Source organism: Candoia aspera, chromosome 6, assembly GCF_035149785.1.
Source record: "Candoia aspera isolate rCanAsp1 chromosome 6, rCanAsp1.hap2, whole genome shotgun sequence".
Classification (NCBI taxonomy): Eukaryota; Metazoa; Chordata; class Lepidosauria; order Squamata; family Boidae; genus Candoia; species Candoia aspera.
The window spans coordinates 88570829-88592050 of NC_086158.1; the positions used below are offsets into that span (position 1 = coordinate 88570829).

At 38.4% G+C, this 21222-nt stretch overlaps 1 protein-coding gene across 2 annotated transcripts in view; it reads left to right on the forward strand.

The window, feature by feature from the left end:
• The window catches only part of PIK3AP1 (phosphoinositide-3-kinase adaptor protein 1), a 76307-nt gene that overhangs the window by 40378 nt on the left and 14707 nt on the right, over window positions 1–21222 (forward strand). For both annotated transcript variants that reach the window (XM_063307619.1, XM_063307618.1), the window contains exons 7-12: window positions 18–214; window positions 1734–1923; window positions 8222–8302; window positions 9035–9217; window positions 16449–16514; window positions 19971–20173. In XM_063307619.1, the coding sequence (XP_063163689.1) occupies window positions 18–214; window positions 1734–1923; window positions 8222–8302; window positions 9035–9217; window positions 16449–16514; window positions 19971–20173 (920 nt within the window). The remainder of the gene's footprint in view (window positions 1–17; window positions 215–1733; window positions 1924–8221; window positions 8303–9034; window positions 9218–16448; window positions 16515–19970; window positions 20174–21222) is intronic.

Sequence of the window (21222 nt, forward strand, 5' to 3'; positions counted from 1 at the left end):
TCCCCTTTTTCTTTCAGGTCAGAGGGATGGAGAGCTGCCAACTCTGCTGCACTTTGCTGCAAAATATGGGCTAAAGAATCTCACAGCCCTGTTGCTTACGTGCCCAGGAGCTCTGCAGGCTTATAGTGTTGCCAACAAGTATGGTCACTATCCTAACAACATTGCAGAAAACCATGGCTTCAAAGATCTCCGCCAGTTCATTGATGAATATGTGGTAAAAGGGACTTTATTCTCTGTTGTAATGGGGAGAAAAGTACTGGGACTAAAATTTAACTCACATAGAAACAATAGGATTGAAGGTTTTGATGCTATATGTGCAGTGTTACTCCATAATAATGGAATTGAGTTTTCCAGAGGATGAAGGTGCCATTCTTGTAGTGAAATAATAATTTGAAGGACAGTTCTTGAGGAATTCTCAACATTAATTTAAAGGGGACTTTTGGAATTAGATCTGGAGACACCTGATACTTCAGTTTTCACATAGGGAAAAACTCCTATGGGTTATGTTAGATAGATCCTGAATGTGCACAGAGGAACTGGTGCATGCACAATCACTATGGGGTATGTATCTACATTGTGGACATCAACTAGTATCTTTTTGAAAAGGAGCAGAACTGGAAGAACACACCTTTTATTCAAGTTTCCTTGGATTCTTGTAGCCAAAATACTTTGGAGATGTAATATGCAATATAGGAGTTTATAATAAACTACTCCCTTTCTTAATTAAAATATTATATTTAGGAAGAAAAAAAATGTAGATATAAGATGAGGATTCATGGCTTAGAAATCCATCAGAGAAGGACTTTAATGTGCTCATTTGCAACAAGCTGAACATGAATCATAAACATGAGAGAGCTGAGCACTATATTTCCAGATGGATATTAACAGGTTAGAGAGAGTTCAGAGGAGAGTAATGAAGATGGACATGCCCTATGTTGATAAACTGAAGGAACTAGAGATGTTCGGTCTGGAAGAAATAAGACTGAGGGGAGATATGATAGCTGTGTTCAGGTAGATAAAGAGAAGTTACAGGGAAGATGGTCAAGAACTATTTTCAGTGACTACAGAAACTAGAGCCAAATACCACAGCTATAAGTTGCAGCTGCCTAGATTTTATTTAAATATAAGGGAACATTTCCTGATGGTAAGATCTATACAGAGATCCAGTTTGATGCAGTAGTTAAGGTACCAGGTTAGAAACTAGGAGACTGTGAGTTCTAGTCCCACCTTAGACCAAGGCTAGCTGGATGACCTTGGGCCAGTCACTCTCTCTCAGCCCTAGGAAGAAGGCAGTGGCAAATCACTTCCAAAATCTTGCCAAGGAAACTGCAGGGACTAGTCCAGGCAGTTGCTAGGAGTCAAAACTGGCTGGAAAGGACCCCCCAAAAGTCTGTATAACAATAGAATAATCTACTTATGGAGGTTGTGGGTTCTCCATCTCTGGAGGAGTTTAAGAAGAGGCTGGACAGTCACCTTTCATGGAAGGTTTAACTGATTCCCACACTTTGCAGAGGGTTAGGCAGATAATCTTTGTGATCCCTTCCAACTCTATAATTCTATGATTCTGTTATTTAATTTTATTCATGATATACTTGTAAGTTGAATTTCACTTTGCTACCTTTAAATTAGGACTTGTGAAACCATTATTTAATAGGACTATGTTTTGAACTGATTGTGTTATTCAGGCAGTCATTACTGTCCTAGAGAGGCCATTTCTTTTCTTTCTCTTGCAGGAGACAGCAGACATGCTGAAAACGCACATAAAAGAGGAATTGATGCAGGGGGAGGAAGATGGCTCTGTTTATGAGTCCATGGCTCATGTCTCTGCTGACCTACTGATGAAATGTTCTCTGAACCCCAGCTGTGATGAAGAACTCTATGAATCCATGTCTGGTTTGATCCCCAGCTCCAGAGAGAACTTATGTACATATACGATGTTCCCCGCTTATCTCATAATATAAGTGACAGTGGCTACTAATGCTGAGCCAGAATTTCTTCTCACTATAAATGTTGCCATTTTGCACTTGGCATGCAAAGTTAGGACATATTTTGGTGATGTGGGGGTGTAGAGAGCAGCAAAAAAAGGGGGGAGGGGGCATACTTACGTGCAAGCAGCAGTGTTCATATGTTGTTTATTCCATTCGCTTCCAACTCTTCGTGACTTCATGGATCAGCCCACACTAGAGCTTCCTGTTGGTTGTTGCCACCCCCAGCTCCACAAAGGACGAGCCCGTCACCTCTAGAATATCATCCATCCGTCTTGCCCTTGGACAGCCCCTCTTCCTTTTGCCTTCCGCTTTCCCTAGCATCAGCATCTTCTCCAGGGTGTCCTGTCTTCTCATTATGTGGCCAAAGTACTTCAGTTTTGCCTTTAATATCATTCCCTCAAGTGAGCAGTCTGGCTTTATTTCCTGGAGGATGGACTGGTTTGATCTTCTGGCAGTCCAAGGCACTCTCAGAATTTTCCTCCAACACCACAGTTCCAAAGCATCTATCGTCCTTCTCTCAGCCTTCCTTATGGTCCAGCTCTCGCAGCCATATGTTACTACTGGGAATACCATTGCTTTAACTATGCGGACCTTTGTTGTCAGTGTGATGTCTCTGCTCTTAACTATTTTTTCAAAATTTGTCATTGCTCTCCTCCCAAGAATTAAACATCTTCTGATGTCCTGGCTGCAGTCAGCGTCTGCGGTAATCTTTGCGCCTAGAAATACAAAGTCTGTTACTGCCTCTACATTTTCTTCTTCTATTTGCCAGTTATCAATCAAGCTGGCTGCCATAATCTTGTTTTTTTTTTAGATTTAACTGCAACCCAGCTTTTGCACTTTCTTCTTTCACCTTCATCATAAGGCTCCTCAGTTCCTCTTCGCTTTCAGCCATCAAAGTGGTGTCATCTGCATATCTGAGATCGTTAATGTTTCTTCCAGCATTTTTAACTCCAGCCTTGGATTCCTCAAGCCCAGCATGTCGCATGATGTGTTCTGCGTACAAGTTGAATAGGTAGGGTGAGAGTATACAACCCTGCTGCACTCCTTTCCCATCTTAAACCAGTCCATTGTTCCGTGGTCTGTTCTTACTGTTGCTACTTGGTTGTTATACAGATTCTTCAGGAGACAGACAAGATGACTTGGTATCCCCAAAAACTTGCCACAATTTGTTATGGTCCACACAGTCAAAGGCTTTAGAATAGTCAATAAAACAGAAATAGATGTTTTTCTGAAACTCCCTGGCTTTTTCCATTATCCAGTGGATATTGGCAATTTGGTCCCTAGTTCCTCTGCTTTTTCTAAACCCAGCTTGTACATTTGGCAATTCTTGCTCCATTAATTGTTGGAGTCTACCTTGCAGGATCTTGATCATTACCTTACTGGCATGTGAAATAAGTGCCACAGTTCAATAGTTTGAGCATTCTTTAGTGTTTCCCTTTTTTGGTACGCGGATACAAGTTGATTTTTTCCAGTCTGATGGCCATTCTTGTGTTTTCCAAATTTGCTGGCATATGGCATGCATCACCTTGACAGCATCATCTCACAAGATTTTGAACAGTTCAGCTGGGATGCCGTCGTCTCCTGCTGCCTTGTTATTAGCAATGCGTCTTAAGGCCCATTCAACCTCACTCTTCAGGATGTCTGGCTCTAGCTCACTGACCACACCGTCAAAGCTATCCCCGATATTATTATCCTTCCTATACAGATCTTCCATATATTCTTGCCACCTTTTCTTGATCTCTTTTTCTTCAGTTAGGTCCTTGCCATCTTTGTTTTTGATCATACCCATTTTTGCCTGGAATTTACCTCCGATGTTTCTAATTTTCTGGAAGAGGTCTCTTGTCCTTCTTATTCTATTGTCTTAGTGGATGCTATATTAACAATTTGCAGTTTGGCAGACTGTTTTCTTTATTGCACTTCAAGTTTGGATAGGGAGGAATATGTTGCTACCATAATATTAATTTTAGCCAAGAATTTTAGACAACACATTTCTGCAGATTTCTTACGAAATGGACTTTATGGTTGGAAGTTAGATACATACTGATAACTGTTTTCCCTAAGGAAGAGTTTGGTAGGAGAGTGGGACATAGCGGAGAAATGAGGTAGGCATGTTTATCCATCTAGCCTGGGCAAAAGTCCAGAATGGAAGATACCTCTGGAGCATAAGACTGGAGGCTTGGCAACAGAAGAGATATCAGCGGGCCACTTCTGAGAGATATAGTGACAAATTCTCCACAAGCTTGGTTGTAGAATCATACAGTTGAAAGGGGCCTTTTAGACCACTGAAGTTTAATTCCTTGTCGGTACAAGAAATGAAACTGAAACATCTCCCACAAGTAGCTTACCCTAGTTTACCCTCAAACACATCCAGTAAAACGTAGCCTACAACCTTCCTTGGTAGCTGGTTCTACTTTTGAATTTTATTTAATATTAGAATGTTTTTCTAACATTCAGTTGGAATTGTTGTTTCTGCAATCCATTAAATCCATTATAGAATCATAGGATTGGAAGGGACTTTGGAAGTCTTTTGGTCCATCCCCTGCCCAGTGCAGGAAACCTCATACCATTCCAGACAAATGGTTGTCCAAACTTTTCTTGAATACTTCCACTGATGGAGCACCTATAACTTCAGGAGGCAGGCTATTCCATTGCTTAATGGCACTCACAGTCAGAAAATTACTCCTTTTTTCAAGTTTAGATCTCTTAGTATAAAGTTTCCATCCACTGGTTCTTGCCTTACCCTTGGGTGTTATGGAGAATAAATCCAAAACCACTTCCCTGGGACATCCCTTCATGTATCAGAAGATTGCTATCATGTCTCCCCTTAGACTTCTCCTCTTTGGGCTATACATACCAAGTTCCTTTAACCACTCTTCATAGACTTTAGCCTCCAAGCCCCTTACCACTTTGTTCCTCTGCTTTGCACTCTTTCCAGTGACCTTTTTGTATTGTGGCAACCAGAATTAGATTGTATTCCAGGTGTGCACAGAGTGGTCATGCACTTCCCATGATCTTGAAACTATATCTCTATTGATGCAACCCCAGAGCACATTGGCTTTTTTGGCAGCTGAGTCATATTACTGGCTCATGTTTAATCTGTGGTCTATTAGGGCTCCCAGATCCTTCTCATAAGTACTATTGCTAAGCCAGGTACTGCTTATCTTGTACCTGTGCATTTGGTTTTCCTGCCTAAGAGGAGAACCTTAGATTTCTCACCATTGAGCAAGGTTTTGTTGGATAGGGCCCAACATTCAAGTCCTTTTGAATCTTGAGCTAGGGTACTAGCAACCCCTCCCCACCAAGCTTTGTGTCATCCACAGATTTTATGAGCATCTATCCCTTCTATTCCCTCATCTATGAAGATGTTGAAGAGTACTGGGCCCAGGACAGAACCCTGAGGTACCCCACTGCATACCTCTTTCCATACTGACCTAGCCCTTTTAAGAACCATGCTTGATACCTTTTCTAGGATTTTCCCAGGTATTGATGTCAGCCTGATTGGTCTATAGTTTCTTGGATCTATTTTTCCCCTTTTTAAAAAATATTGGAACAATGTTAGCTCTTTTCCAATCTTCTGGTACTTCCCTTGTACTCCAGGAGTTCTCAAATATTACAATCAATGGTTCTGAGATCACATCTGCCAGTTCCTTTAGCACCCTGGCATGTAATCTACCTTGTCCAGGAGACATGAATTCATTCAGACCAGCTAAGTGTTCTCTCACCAATTCTTACCTACTTTGAGCTGAATTTCTCTTCTACTCCCCACAGCATCACTTCTGACAAGTTGGACTGCTTTTTCCTTTTGTGAAAAGACAAATGCGATGTAGGAATTAAGCAGTTTGGCGTTTTCCCTGTTGTCTATCACAATCTTGCCATCTTCTCCAACCCGTGAGCCAACCATTTCCTCGACTTTCCTCTTGTTCCAGGCATACCCAAAGAACCATTTTTATTATTTTTGGCATTCATAGCAAGCCTTTGTTCATGCTGAGCCTGGGCCTTTCTGACCCCATCCTTGCAGATTCAGGCTTATTTCATGATATTTTGCTTTTGTTATATGCTCCTTTCCATTTTTCAAACTTATCCTTTTTCTTCCTTAGTTTATTAGAGAAGTCTTAGCACAACCATGCCAGTCTCATAAGGTGTCTCCCCGCCTTTTTTTTTTCCTTTGGTACTGCATTTGGGCCTTAATGATCTAATATTTCAGAATTTTCCAACTCTCTTGAACTGTTTTTCCCTTCACAGTTTCTATCCATTTTTTTCAGCTTGTTGAAGTCAGCTCTCTGAGAATAGAATAGAATAGAATAGAATAGAATAGAATAGAATAGAATAGAATACTTTATTGGCCAAGTATGATTAGACATACAAGGAATTCGACTTCGGTGCAAGAGCTCTCAATATATTTACATAACATCAAAAATAAACAATAGTAAAGTAATAATGTTATTTACTAAAACTATACAATCAAGAAAGAAAAAAAATCTGACTACTTTCAGTTCTACCCACCTCCAGTATAATTAATTTTAGGATTACATGGTCACTCTGTCCCAAGGTCTCTACCACTTCCACTTTTTTGACCACTTCTTCCCTGTTTGTAAGTAAAGTCCAATATAGTCCAACACTTCCCTTCTCCACCTTTTGGCAATGAAGTTGCCTGCAAGCCATGTCAAGAACCTGTTGGATCTCCTGCTTACTGCAGAATTTGATTTCCAGTTGATGTCAGAGTAGCTAAAACCCCCCATTATCAGAGTAGCATGTTTCCTGGATATTTTGGCCATCTAGTTTGTGAAGACTTCATCTGAATCTTCTGCTTAGTTGGGTAGCCTGTAATACACGCCCACAGCAATATCATTTTTGTTTCTTTTTCCCTTAATATTCAGCCAGACACTCTTGGTAGGGTTTTCATCCTTGAGGTCATAAATTTCTATACAGGTGTAGTCATTCTTTACATGTAATGCGATTCCGCCTCCTCTTTTGTTGGGTTCATTTCTTTTGAACAAATGATTTTGTTCCAAGTGCTGAACACTAATTATGAGATCCATCCCACAAAGTTTCAATTATACCTACAATATCATATTTATCTTCCTGTACCAGGACCAAGTTTTGCCTGTTGGTTGCCCATACTCTGCACATTGATGTACAGGCATCTGAGCCTTTTAGTGCTGTCCTTCTTAAGTTTCCCTGCTGTACCTCTTGGTGTATTCATGAGTACCCCTTCCCCTGTAAGGTTTACTCCTTTTAGATTTATGTTATAAGTATGGTTCAAGCTAATGGTCTCCCTCCCCCTCCAGATATAGTTTAAAATTCTTCAGATGACCTTTACAGATGTCTTCCAAAGACATTCTTCCCTGTCCTTGTGAGATGCAGCTTATCTCTTGCCAGAAGCCCTTGCTATAGGTAGGGAAGAGCATGGTCCAGGAATCCAAATTTTTCTCAAAAGTGGGTAGATGAGCTGTTATGATGGTGTGTTGAGTCGTTGTTTATCTTGAGTGCTGGGGGGGCATTATGTGTGTGTTCATCCTGTAATCCCATAGTTATTTGTGTGAGATGGACAGCTGTACAAATTGAATGAATGCATGAATGAATGAATGAATGAATGAATGAATGAATGAATGAATGAATGACACCATTCCTTGAGCCAACAGTTCACTTCCAGAATCCTCTGTTCCCTCCTTGGCACATGACCATCAGTTGGAAGTATGGATGGAAATACCACCTGCGCTCCAAACTCTTTTGATTTCCTACCTAGGTCCTTGTAGTCTCTTGATATTCTTCCCAAGATTTTCTTCTGCAGTCCTGACAAGGAGATTAATACTGTTTATTAATTATTAGAGCATTCAAGATCACTCTGGATTTGTACTAAGGGAGCGTTTGATATATGGAGGATATGTAGCCTCATCTGTATCTCCAAAGGGCTTACATACCTCTGGGCCAATTATATTTAAAATAAATATACAACCTTTGTATGACATTTTGATGGCCAAGCTTTTATGAAAGCATGAGGACCAAATATGCTTAATCCAACAGTATAAAGGTTATGGCCAATACCTGAATGTCAACTGATTTTCAAAATGGTACTAAGCTTTCAGAGGTGTCCTTTATCTTCTCTGTTCTTAGTATTGGAAGTTACCTTAAAGTAATCCTTCCTCATTTAAGAAACATTAGGAACACAAAGCATATACTTAATATGTATGTTGGCAATGTCAACTAAGTACATGTGTGGTCATTTTTTCCAGATGTAGAAATGCTTCAGTCAGATGCTAGTAACCCCTTGTCACGAACTACCAAGGACTATATGATGCGCAGATTCTTAGAAGGTGAGCACATATAGAGAACGCTTACCTAGGAGATAAGGCACTCTTTCTAGATTACAGCCAGAAGCAATTGGTTTGCATGTCATTCTTTGGCAGGTAACTACCAGCACCTTCCTAACCTAAGTAAGTATGTAGCATTATCTTGTTACATTTTACATTTTAAGTGCTTTTATTGTATGAAAAAGGCAACATGATAATTTGTGTATGGTGAAACTACTATTAAAATAGATGTCAGTCAATCCAGAATATCCAATCTAAATGAAATCCTATACCTCTCAGTATTTCATTTTCCAGCTTTTGTCTCTTACTAATTTTATGTATTACTTCTTCAATAATTCTTTCACTCCCTTGTTAGGGCATTCCCATAAATAGAACAGCAGGTCAACATTTTTGTAATTGTATTTGCAAGAAAGTAGGTTGGAAGTGGGGTTAGGAAATTCATACAGACATGATGAAAAATGGGCACAGCACTTACTGGATACAAAAACATATACAGCTTGGATCTTGCTTAAGAGGCTGACCATGTCCTCAGCTGAGTTGCCAGCTACCTCTAGCCTGTATGTAGGGGCCACTTTGAAAATGGCAGAAGACTTTAGCAAACTACGGTATAACCCCCAAACTAGCTCCTAAGCGGAGCTGGTGCCTTGAAACTTTTATTTATGAAATTTTTTTTTAGAAATTTGTTATTTATTCATTTTTGCGTGTTTTCATTTTTAATATGATTTCATTTTCTAGGTGTTACTCTGGAGGTACCAGAACTGAAAGAAGGTATATACCATCAAAGTGAAGACAAAGGTGTCTATCATACCGTGGAACAAGATAGCTTTCCCCAGGAAATGGTCAACAGGCCACCTGTTCCTGTTCCAAGACCTGATCCCTCCTCCATACAACAGGACAAAGAACCATATATTTATAAAGGTGATTGATAAACAGCAATCTGATAAATTTTTTGCTAGGTAATGTAGACTAGGAAGGGAAAAACTTTTGTGCGTTTATAACAATGATTCTAACTTTCATTTCAGGATATTTTTACCTTTTCTTTGTGGCAGATTATGAATATAATAAAGTAAAAAAAATATTAGTGTACTGTGACTCAGAATATACAATTTTGCTTAACTATAGAGGCAATTCTCAGAGATTTCTAATTATTTTTAGATGTTCTTATTAGAGAAACATTTAGAAATGCCCTCTGGGCATAAGTGAGAACAGCCCACAGCAATCCAATTTTTTATTGCAGTTGTGATTGGGGTAATACCCATTCTGAAAGGAATGGGAATAGCAGCAAACACAGCTGCCTTTTCTTTCTGAGCCTTTATTTCATCTGAGATATGAAATATTTAGAAGATAGATCGGATAGTGCAAAATAATTGTGAACAAAGTCTTTATTATGTAATCACTTTGTCTCATTCACAGCTTCTTATAGTTGCTCCATTGTAAGCCGCCTCATATTTTTCCCATTTTTGATTGTCTTTTATGACAATTAAGGAGGAAAAATGCACAGTTTATAGAATATAGACTGTATGGGTTGGACGAATCTTGAAGATTATCTAGTCCAAGCCCCATCCAGAGCAGGAATCCACTGCTACAGAATTATTGACAGATGGCAATCTTAATACTTTCAGTGAAGGAGAGTCTGCCACCTGTCAGGGTACTGTTCCACTGTTGAACAGCACTTAACTGTACTGTTAGGAAAACTCTTCTTGATCTTTAGTCAAAATCTGCTTCTTTGTAATTTAAACCCATTGTCTTTGTGGAATTCTGGAATAATGAATTCCTGCACTGAGCAGGAGGTTGGATTCTGTAGTCTGTAGTTCTATGATACATTAAATCATATCTTTTTAAAGTGTGTAGTGGTGTATTATCCCAGAATTGTCCAGTGTGTGACCCAAACTCTTATGATTTGTTTAGGAAAGCTTATGGAGTACTTGCAGAACATCTGATGATGCACAGTATCTAAGAGGCCACTGGGTTGATGTAGCATTAAAAATTCTGCACTGCATGATTAGGGAACAGGTGATAGGGAACTAGTAATAGGGAGTTTACAGAAATGTCATGCTTCCATGGATATGACTGTACAGTGAAGATCAGAGTGAGGCAGGCCTACCAGTAAGCACAATAATGCAGCACCAAATTAGATTGGCAGGCAGAAAGGTGCTGCACTAGATCTCTTGCCTGCCATTGCCTTTCCAATATTTAGGCTTTATATGTATTCCTCAGGAAACTCGTCTTACTCAAATGGTCTGTTTGCTGATCTTTCTACTTCAGGGTTTCTCATCAATATCCAGATCTATATCTTAACCAGAATATGCGAGGGTTTTTGTCTTCACAATCATCAGTGCTTGAGGACTGTCACTTCAAGAATTGGATGAGTAACCCTACCATGCAGAATCTCAGATCCTAAGAGATAGACTGGTTTCCACCCTCCAATGTGTGGCAGTCAATGAGGCCCATGCTCTCAGATAGCATACATGACTTTACCACTTCTAGAGCAGCAGTCCCTAGCTTCTAGTTCGTTTTTGCTCTGAGCCAATAATCATAGGAAGGGATAGAAGGAGTTTTTGCCCCTATAGTTTCTGGCAAGAAGAAAGTAGGATTCTGCTACTAATCATTAAGCTTTTAAGTGCCCTTCGTGCCAGTGTAAGACTATGATGCAAATTATTGATCCCTGTGAACAGCAGTGTAATGTCAGTCAGCATTTACAGAGATCATATTCGTAGTCCATAAACAATCCATGTCCCTTATTACTATAATAAGGAACTATGGATAAGCACCAAGATATGGCTAATTATTATATGGACAGGTGCCCAGTTATATTGGCCAAGGCATTTCTTATGGCTTATATCTTCCCAGCAAGAGACAGTTTCACTTCTCATGTCTGCAGGTATGTGTGAAGGCATGGGAACTTCATCATCATCAGTGCATAAAACATTACAATCAGAATCTACATCTAGAATCTGTATGTTCTTCCGAAATGATATCCTACTCCACCTTGATTCAAAATGGTTATTGCATTGTAGTGTCCACCTTAAACATCTAATGGAATATGACTGTCATTACTCCTTAAATCTAAACAGTTCTCAACAGAGAATCTTGTCATGTGCAAAAAAAGTTATTTTCATTAAAAATATATACAGATGTATATAAGTAAATTTAATATCCAAAATATGGTTATGTTGTGACTTCTCCTGTACATCTTTCATTTTGTCTGTAAATAATCATTTGTGGTCTATCACTGCTTGCAATCACTGTACTGTACAAGTTCCTAAACTTTGAACCATCTCCAATTGTTACCCTATTTGATAGATGCAGTTCATTAATTACTTTAACAATGTCTATAAAGATTTGGGTGATAGATTTCCCAATATCAAAGATAAAGCTCAATGGGGTGTATCCAATATTAAATATAAATCTGAATCTTTAAATTGTTATGGCACATCCCACTGACTCATACTTTGCTACAATATCCACATGTTCTCTGTCTTAGTATATTTTGAATTCAGCTATTAGAATTCTGGACTGCTGTTCTGACCACTCTTGAACTTTGCTGTTTTTCCTAATACCTAGTTATGCTATTATTTGACCCCAGTTGGCCTGTCATGCCAACTGGGAAGGAGGTAGAATAACCATGGGAGCAGGATTTAGATGACCCAGTAACTAACATACCTGGACCATGCAGTACTGCTGGAAGAGAATTAGGGGACAAGCTGTGAGACTGTTCCTATCCTCTTCCAGGTCCTAGAGAATATGGATGAATGAAAGCACAGGAGGCAAGATTGAGTGAGCAGAGGCAGAGGTCTTGTAGGATAAGAAATTTTCCCAGTTTCAGGCAACTAACAGCACCTAGGCTTCTTATGGAAACAATTAGGAAAAAAAATTAAAATTGCAAAGATTTAATGAAAATTCAAACAATTGTAGAATTCTTGAGTTGTAAGGTTCATCTAGCCCAGCTGCCTCCTTCAGAGCAGGATCTGCTAAAGCATTTGGACAGGTGGCTACCCAACCTCTATTTAAAAACTTCCAGTGAAAGGGAACATAATACTTCATGAGACAACTTATTCCACTGGTTGACAGTTCTTACTTTCAGGAAATCTTCCCTGTCTAAACTGAATCTATTTCCTTGCAGTTTCTGCCCATTACTTCTGCTTTTGCCTTAAACAATACCTATAGTCTATAACTTCCCATGTCTCTTAACTGTTCTGTCATATATTAGGAGACAACTAACATAACCTAAAGCACAGTTACACTTCTGTTACTGATCTACTATGTGCACTAGTGGTGATCCTATTTTATTTATTTTATTTTATCTTATTTATTTTTCAAATTTCTATCACCGCCCATCTCTCCCAAAAAGGGGACTCTGGGCGGTTTCTCTTCATCTTCTCTTCTATACTGAGAAGATGAAATAATTCCAGATAACAAGAGTGCTATGGAAACCCTAAAAATAGTGCTAGTCATATGCCTTGTTTATAGTTACATACCTTCTTTCTAAGGTCTTCTTGCTTGTCTTTCAACCCCTGTCTATGTCTTTTGGCAACCATTTCTGCAAGTAGTACATCCCAGTGCATTCCAGTAGTAATTTGAAGAAAGCTGTAAAGTATCTATGGAGTTGACTTAATATATATGGAATATACAAAGCTAAAGAAAAGTTTATCTAATATATGAAGTCCTCATTGTTTAATTTACTACTATGGAGGAGTTATACAGAAACTGAAGGAGCAACTTTCCATAAGGAAGACAGTCAAACGAAGGAGCAAGCCCAGTGAATGAATGTTGACAACCAGAAACAAGAAACATTAAAGTACTTTGCAGATTTGGATCTGAGAAACAGTTTTCAAGCCTTCAGAAAATGAATAGGTTCTGAGCCTTCAAAGAAAGAAAAAGAGATACTGCAGAACAGTAAACAGAAGACTAGATCCCTAAAGGGTAGAGGGAATGCAGTTCTGCTCTCAAGAAGACTAAGCAAAAAGTTATAATTATTGGTAATTCTCTGCTATAAGGAACCAAAACAAATGTATAGGAAACTCAAAGATTTGCATGGGGATTGGGGGGAAATTGTAGGAACCAGGCAGGTGGGGGGTAGAGGAGGAAGAAGAGTTCAGTGGGTGTGAGAAGACACAACATGGTCCGGAGGTGGGAGCTGTGGGAAGGAAACATTTCAAATAGATTTTGCCTTAATTGAGTTGGTGTAAGTCTACCTGAAAACTTACTTTTACACTTTTCAAGATTAGGTTTTTATTTTGACTAGCATTAAAGATACTTTGGTGAAATCTGTATGGTTTTCTTGAGCTTGCCAGCTATGTGTGGCTTGACAACATGCTGTATAAAGAAGTAGAAGTATGACCAGGGCTTGCTGTAGGTTCTCAGGATTTGACAGAAAACTCAGTGTAAAGCACCACTTCATTTTGCCCTTTATTAAACAAACAGGCAGCATTTAATTTCAATTTTCTCATCAAGGTTTGAAAGCATAATTTGCAGCCAGAATACTATATTCCATTGCTCCTTTCCTCTGCCCTTTTGAAGATAAGTGAGGCTGTTTGAGATCTTAAATTGTAGTAAAACTAATTTTTTTTTCATCCTACTTGAAGTTTCTCTAACAGGCTATAAGTTTGTAAGATATACTTTTAACTTAGCATATATGTACCTTTGTATGCTTCTAAATACACTAACTGCTATTCTCTAGAATTAGAAAAGGCTGGCAGTAACTTTTCATAGGCTGGCAAATTTTTTTATCTTCCATCATCTTCAATCCTTGAAGGATCATTTGTGAAGGGCAGACCATGTCCCACAATGCCTTCCCCTCTTCAGGACTTCGGCGATCTTCTCTGGGTTTTCCTTTCTTTGCTCTGTGGTCTTTGGGCCACTCTCCAAATAATAAGTCTTAACCAATGTAAACACTGCCAGTCCATTGTAGATTTACCATGCCCCATTTCTCTTTAACCAAAAGCTAATTTTCAGCAGTCACTATTGTCTAGATCCACCTTCACTGCCAGCCATTACACCTCCATTACTGTCCTCTTCTACCCAGAGTTCTTTAGTAATCAGTTCTTACTTGCATATTTTTATGCACAGACAAGAGACCTCAGTGGTGAATGCTGTCTAGCAGCATAAGGAAAAACTTGTACCATAAAAGCAGATTTGTTTCCATAGATAGGGGTGAGGAAGGAAACATTGCTCTTGACAGTATCAACAGATTCCAGAAGGGATACAAATTAATGAGTTACATTTTAGCCAAAGGAATGAAAATTTTCCAAGGGACAAGGAGCAGTGTCAAAATTGCTTTTATGTTCATGTATAATTAGCAAACATAATTGCTATTCTGCATGTGTCTAATTACCAGTCAGGATGTTAAAAAATAAGGAGGATGAAGGTCACAAAAGGTTATCATCAATCTTTCTTTCTTTGTTTTCTGAACAGATGAGGATGTTTTATATAGAGAAGGAACAATATAGAAGGAGGTTAACAAGGAGGTTTCCATACCATTACTCTATGGTATTTGCGTAAAACACATGGAGATGAACATCAGGCTGCTGTGATTTCTATAATTGTAGTTACTCACGTTATTACAGCTGGGGAAATCACAGCAGCCTGATGGAGATCTCCTCTGAGTGACATATGATGTTCACTATAGTAATTACATGACAGCTGTCAAATGTATAATTTTCTATCTTCATAAATTCCTAGAATTGTAAGGTACTTCAGAGGTCATTTAGTCAATCCCTTACTCATTGCAGGATCTGCTTAAGCATTTTGTGCAGATGGCTATCCAGCCTATATTTGAAGACCTCTGGGGAAGGGGAACATATAATTTCATGAACCAACTTATTCTACTGGTTGACAGCTGTTGTCATCAGCAGATACATCTGATATATAACATGAATCTACTTCTCTACAGCTTTAACCTGTTAGTTGTGGTAATAGCCTCTGGGGCAACAGACAATGTCTATTCTCTCTCTTTTATATGACAGCATCTTAGATACCTGAAAAATGATGTGATATCTCTCTTTAGTTATCTTTTCTGTAGGCTAAACTTAACCAATTCATTTAACTATTCCTAATTTGACCTGGTTTCCAGTTACATCCCTATCTTGGTGGTTGTTCTTTTAACTCACTCCAGTTTGTAGATGTCCTTTTTTAATTGTGGTGTCCACAAATGAACATAGAATTCCAGTGAGGTATGACTAAGACAGAGCAGAAGGGGCAATTATTAACTGGAATCTGGAGTCTATGCACCTGTTAATATATTCCAAAATAGCATTTGCCTTTTAAGCAGCTGTATCCATCTACACTGCTACCATCTATCTTGTATTTGACCATTTCATTAACAGTGATTTCATATCAAATGCTTTGCTCACATTAAGGTACACTTTATCCTTGTCATTCCCCATATCTGTTAAGCTTCTAACTCTCTCAGGAAAGGGGGCAAGGTTAGTCACTTGACAAACATTTCTGGTATGACTTTGCTGCCTAAAAAGATGTCCACACCAAATTTAGTCTAATGTACACTAGGAAAGCTTGGATAAAAGTTATAATAAGTGGCTGCTTGAAATATACTATATTTATATTTCACTGTTAAGTTTTGATAGTGCAATTATAGAAGTCCTGAAGTTTTTATATGAGATTCATAATGGAATTCAGATTTTAAATCCAGTGCTCTGTATCCTTTTCCTTGGAGTTTACAATAATAATTTTCTTAGTATTGCTGGCACAGGCTGAACCAACAATAAAGTACAGCTTCCTGTCTTATTCCTTAATCCAATAGCTCAACTGAAGGGTTTTTTTAAAACGAATTCTCTATGATCCACAGGAAATATTTGCTCAGAAAGATAGTTCTCCCATGATTTGTATTAGTGAAAATTGGTCTGAATCGGTTATGTCATTTTTATGTCTTTAAAAGTTTGTCTTATGCTGAAGAAATTTCTGCTCACCTATATCTTTTAAATAACTCATAAAGTTTAGAATTCTCCTTTTTAAAATATGTGTTTTAATTTTGGGCCTTCCTGTGGGTTTTGTTTCTAACTATATATTTCTTTTGATGTTATGTTTGATTTATGTTTCAATCCTATTTATAACTTTTTAAATACGTGCTGCCTATACAACTTCATATTATGAGGTACCTTTGAAATGTTCTAAATAAATTGTATGTGTTCAGTATTTGCAGGAAAAGATCAAGAGAAATCTGGGAATCTTTATATTTCTGCAACAAATATTGGCAAAGGTGAATCAAGATTACAGAATTCTTCCAGTTTCTTGACAGGTTATTATGAGTTTTATTAAGATTTAATGTTATTCATCATAGATTAGCATAGCTGAACCATGTTAGTTATGAATGTGGAAAATAGGGTGGCTAAATCAAGAAACAGCAATGTGGTCTAAGAGTAGTCATCTTATAGGAACATAAGTAGCCATACAAGCCATTGGTGTGGTCCCTCTTCTATATGGTGAGCTGACTTAATAATACCTCTCCTTCCCATTTTCATACCCTCTCAGAAAAGAGCACTCTTATTCTTATTCTTACTCTTATTCTTACCTGACAGGCCTCCAGACATTTCCAGAAGTGCTGCCAAATTTATTACACCATCAAATGTTAAATTGTGTAGTAGTTTTGGGAACTTAGTACTTTCATGAATTCATCTGTGCAAATTTCTTGATATTTATAATTGGTTTTATTGCTTTCTCATGTGGTTATTTTGGTCTTCAACTTAATTTTAATAAATAAATAAATGGGGGATTCTGGTTGAGGTTCATGGGGGGCTGTCTCCAGAGATGCGGGGACAGCATTGCGGTGGTGACTGGTGGCCAGACAACGAATTCTGGCTGGTGAAGCCTCTCTGGGTAAGGAGAGACCAAGAAATCACACATCGGTAGTCTGGATGGCTGGTCCTCATGAGAAGACCACAGGAATCAAAGGTTCCTGTATTCGACTCCTGAGTTGAGTGTCCTGGAGTTGAAGAACAGCCAGAGCGCTCACAACTGCAGTGCAGCCTTTTAAGGATACTGGGTTCGTTCGATGCCTCACTTTCTTAATCACATTAGGATACAATCAATTTCCAGTTAAATAAAGTTTTTTGGACCAGCAGGATAAAGAAAAAGACCACTCAGTGAGTCAGCCTTCATTCTGGATTAAAGAAAGAAGAAAGGAAAATAATAATTTCAAGAATTTTAAATAGCAAAAAGCTTAATAAGATTCTGACCTAAGAAAGTTATAAACAGATAAAAGGGACAGTTTAAATTTGAAAGACTAATATTTTGGTGAAAGTGCTGTTTTTGATACTATTTGAAAATAATTAGACAAATAGGCCACGCCTTTGTGGGAATGTTGATTGTTTAATAACAAAGGGAAAAGACAATTGGTGGATTTTACAAAATAGAGAGAGAAATGTAATATGAGATAGACTGTGTGACCAGAACTATGGAGTGCCAGTTTGCACTAAAGCCTTAAGGGCATAGAAAAGGCAAAAGAGGAAAAGAGAGAGAAAAGAAGCCTCCCTTTTACTTTCACCTTTGTAATTGACTCACTTTTGCTTTTGGGTTACAAATAAAAGCTACTACCAGGAAAGCTGCAAAACTTGGTGAAGGGAGAAGAGGACCATTAAAGCAACTGACAGAAAAGGAGATTACCCCAGAGATATTACAAAAAATGTTTGAAGAGATGGGGAAGAAGGTATCTGGATCTGTCAAATCTGTTAAAAGTGATCTGGCTGCATTTGAAGGGAGAATGGAAGAAAGATTTGTAAAGAGGAAAGAGAAAATGAAAGAAGTTTAAAAAATCGAATCTGTAGGACAGATATATCCACAATGGAGGAATGGTTGGTGAAGATGACAGAATTTGTAGAGATGGCAAAATTGACTTGCTTGATTAGGGAATAGACAGCAACTACACTTGTCAGTGACCGGAAACCCGTTATGGACTTTTTGCTGAAAATAGAAAAAAATGAACTTGTGATTTATGGGTTTGACAATTAGAAAGGGTAGAATATGGAAAGAAGGGAGCCACAATATAACTATAGAGAGAGAGGATAAAATATAAATGTATTTATAACTGCTGTAAAGAAGATCGGAACTCACTTTTTTATATATCTCTTTTTTCTTTTCTTTTTCTTTCTTTTCTTTCACGTCTCTTTTATTTCTTATTCACTCATCACTTTTCTTTACTTTTCTTTTTTCTTTAAATTTGAATTGTTTTTACTATGTAAAAAATCTCTTCAATAAAAATTAATTAAAAAAATTAAATAAATAGTGTAGTTCTTGTAAAATAAATTAAGATAAGAGAAAAGGAGACTCACAGTCCCTTTGTGCCGCCCTTGCAATTGCATAGATATTATTTCACTGACTGTCTCCAACAATGCTGTAGTCTTGGAATGGTGTCCTACATCACAAAATCTACCTGCTCCTCACAGTATCCTATTGAAGCATTTAAAGGGATTATTCAATTGTGATGTATTGATATGCATTTCATACAATTAATCATCAGTCCCAGGATTCCTAGTCCATAGAACCATTCACTTGTAAGGTTCCTCAACAGTCATCTAGTCTATCTCTTGATGTCTGCCTATCATGTCCTTTTCAGAGCCTCTTCCCAGAAAACCAACATGTAGGTAGCACAGTCCATGTTTGAGGAACCCAACATATTCTTGACTGCACCATCCACAATTGTCCAGTTGTAGGATTCTCCCACAACATCATATCAGGCCTGCACGCTGCAGTCTTGGTTCCTCTCAGTAGAGAATTGCCACCATCACAACACATGTCTTCCTCAAAATAGTTTTTTCAACCCATGCAATGGGAGTGGGGAGTGAAGTGTGTTCTGCCCTGTTCTGTGATGCTGGTGTTCTGTTCTATGATACTTGGCAAGGCCTGCTCAAGCCTGATACTGGTTGATGAGCTCTATTTCACTGAATGCCTTCTGATCACATGTTTTGATTTCATGTTCTTAGATGTTTATTTCCCCTCTGTGCCCCTTTGAGGCATTTTACTATCCTGTTTAATACTTCTCACATCTTCCCTGGTGTGTTTCAGTGTAAAAACTCTCCTCAAGCTGCTTTGCGTTTTTCTCCAATAAACATAGAAGCTTGCATTTTGAGCAGATATAGTTTGAATTCTCTTTAGGTGGAAGGGCAAAAATTGCACATAGCTTGCAGATTACTGTGAACCTTCCTTCACTTTCTGTGCTGCTTTAAATTGATTGGTGTCTCCCCCTGCCAAACTCCCATGAAAACTCTTGTGTTTGCTTGCTCTAGCTTCTGGGAGCTGCTTCTCTGGAAGAGTCCCAGCCTGGACTAAGCTCTTCTGCCAAGCTGAGGGAACATGATCATTGGATGATTAGTAATGAAGCCCACCCCAGTCCCCACCCAAGCCACAGTCACACACAGTGAGCAATCAGAAACAAAATGGGCAATCAGCAGACTCAGGAAAAGGCAAGCAACAGCACAGCAATCAATCAGCAGTCTCTGCCCCTTCATTCTTCCACTGTCTTCTTCCTCCTCTTTCCTGTTAAAGTCACACACAGATATCCCATTTGCTGTCCCTCTTTGCTCACTCAGCATACTCATGTCTCGGAAGACAACAGTCCTTAGTTAGAGCATAGATGGCTGATTTAAACATCATGATTGAACTATGTAATATGCCCTGTGAGAGAATAACCTGAAGATGGGATTTTCCCATTTTTTTTTAGAACCAATAGATACAGTTTCAAACCAGCCTCAACACAATGCATATGACCCATTTGCTGGGATGAAAACTCCAGGTCAAAGGCAGCTGATTACTTTACAAGAGCAAGTGAAGCTGGGGATGCTCACTGTAGATGAAGCTGTCCTGTGTTTCAAGGAGTGGCAGTTAAATCAAAAGAAGAGAGCAGAATCATTTCGCTATCAACAGGTATGTATTTCAAAGGGATGAACATTAAAAAATCTCATTACTAAACTTAATCCACTTTATATCTCACATTATTCTTAATTAGTCTGTTTTTGTCATTTCAGGAAAAGTTAACTGCTACAATTTCTGCTCCCTATCTTCCTGTAAATAGCATAGTTGAGTTTTGAAACTCAGCTATTCAAATATGCATGGGCTAAAATGGTGAAAACATTTTCTAGGATGGACAAATCTTCTGATTTATCTCAAAAATCTCTTAAGGTGGCTAGTGACCACTTGAAAACATTTTGACCTAGTGGAGGATGTCCCCTCAGTTGCTTCAGCAACAGTAGAGTGAGAGGAAGATTTTTGTGAATTAAACTTCTTCTTCTTGTGTAGTTGCCCCCTCCATAACAATATCTAGCTAGGAAAGAGATTCCTTTTTAATGAAGTTTTTATCTGGTCTTGATATCCTTTTTTGCAAGAGACTTTAGGCTTTAGAAGAACTCAATATAGATGGTGCCTATATTAGCTATATTAGCCAAGTGAGGGAGGAGGCAGACCTAAAAGAGCCTAGCAATATTCATCTTGGTAGCTTTCCAGACAGTGAATATCCCCCTGCCACATCATATGTATTGGGCAGCAGCCTAAATTTGTGTATCAAAGGTATTTCAGTACTTTTATTAAATATATACCTCCACCTCTTTGCAAACACTGACAGGTTAGACATCTGTGGAAAGAGCTCAACTATTATTTGGAGGATTGTTTTGTGTCTAATCCTTCAGATTCTACCATATTGGGTGGGGATTTCAATGCTTGAATGGAACCAGATGTAGTTCTTCCTATCATAGTTTCCCTCCTGAGGCAAACGAGGGATTTTGTTCCCTTCTTCCTGGTGTAGCTAAGGATGGGATTTGCAACCTTGCACAATTTTTCTAACAAGACTGGGCAATTGTTTCAACTTAATTAATTTTAAATGGGTCTGTAGTAGGAGATCGCCCTATGGAATTTACATACTACTTGGGGTTTCTATTTCAAAGGCAGATGATTACCTGATATCTTCTAATCAAATTGCC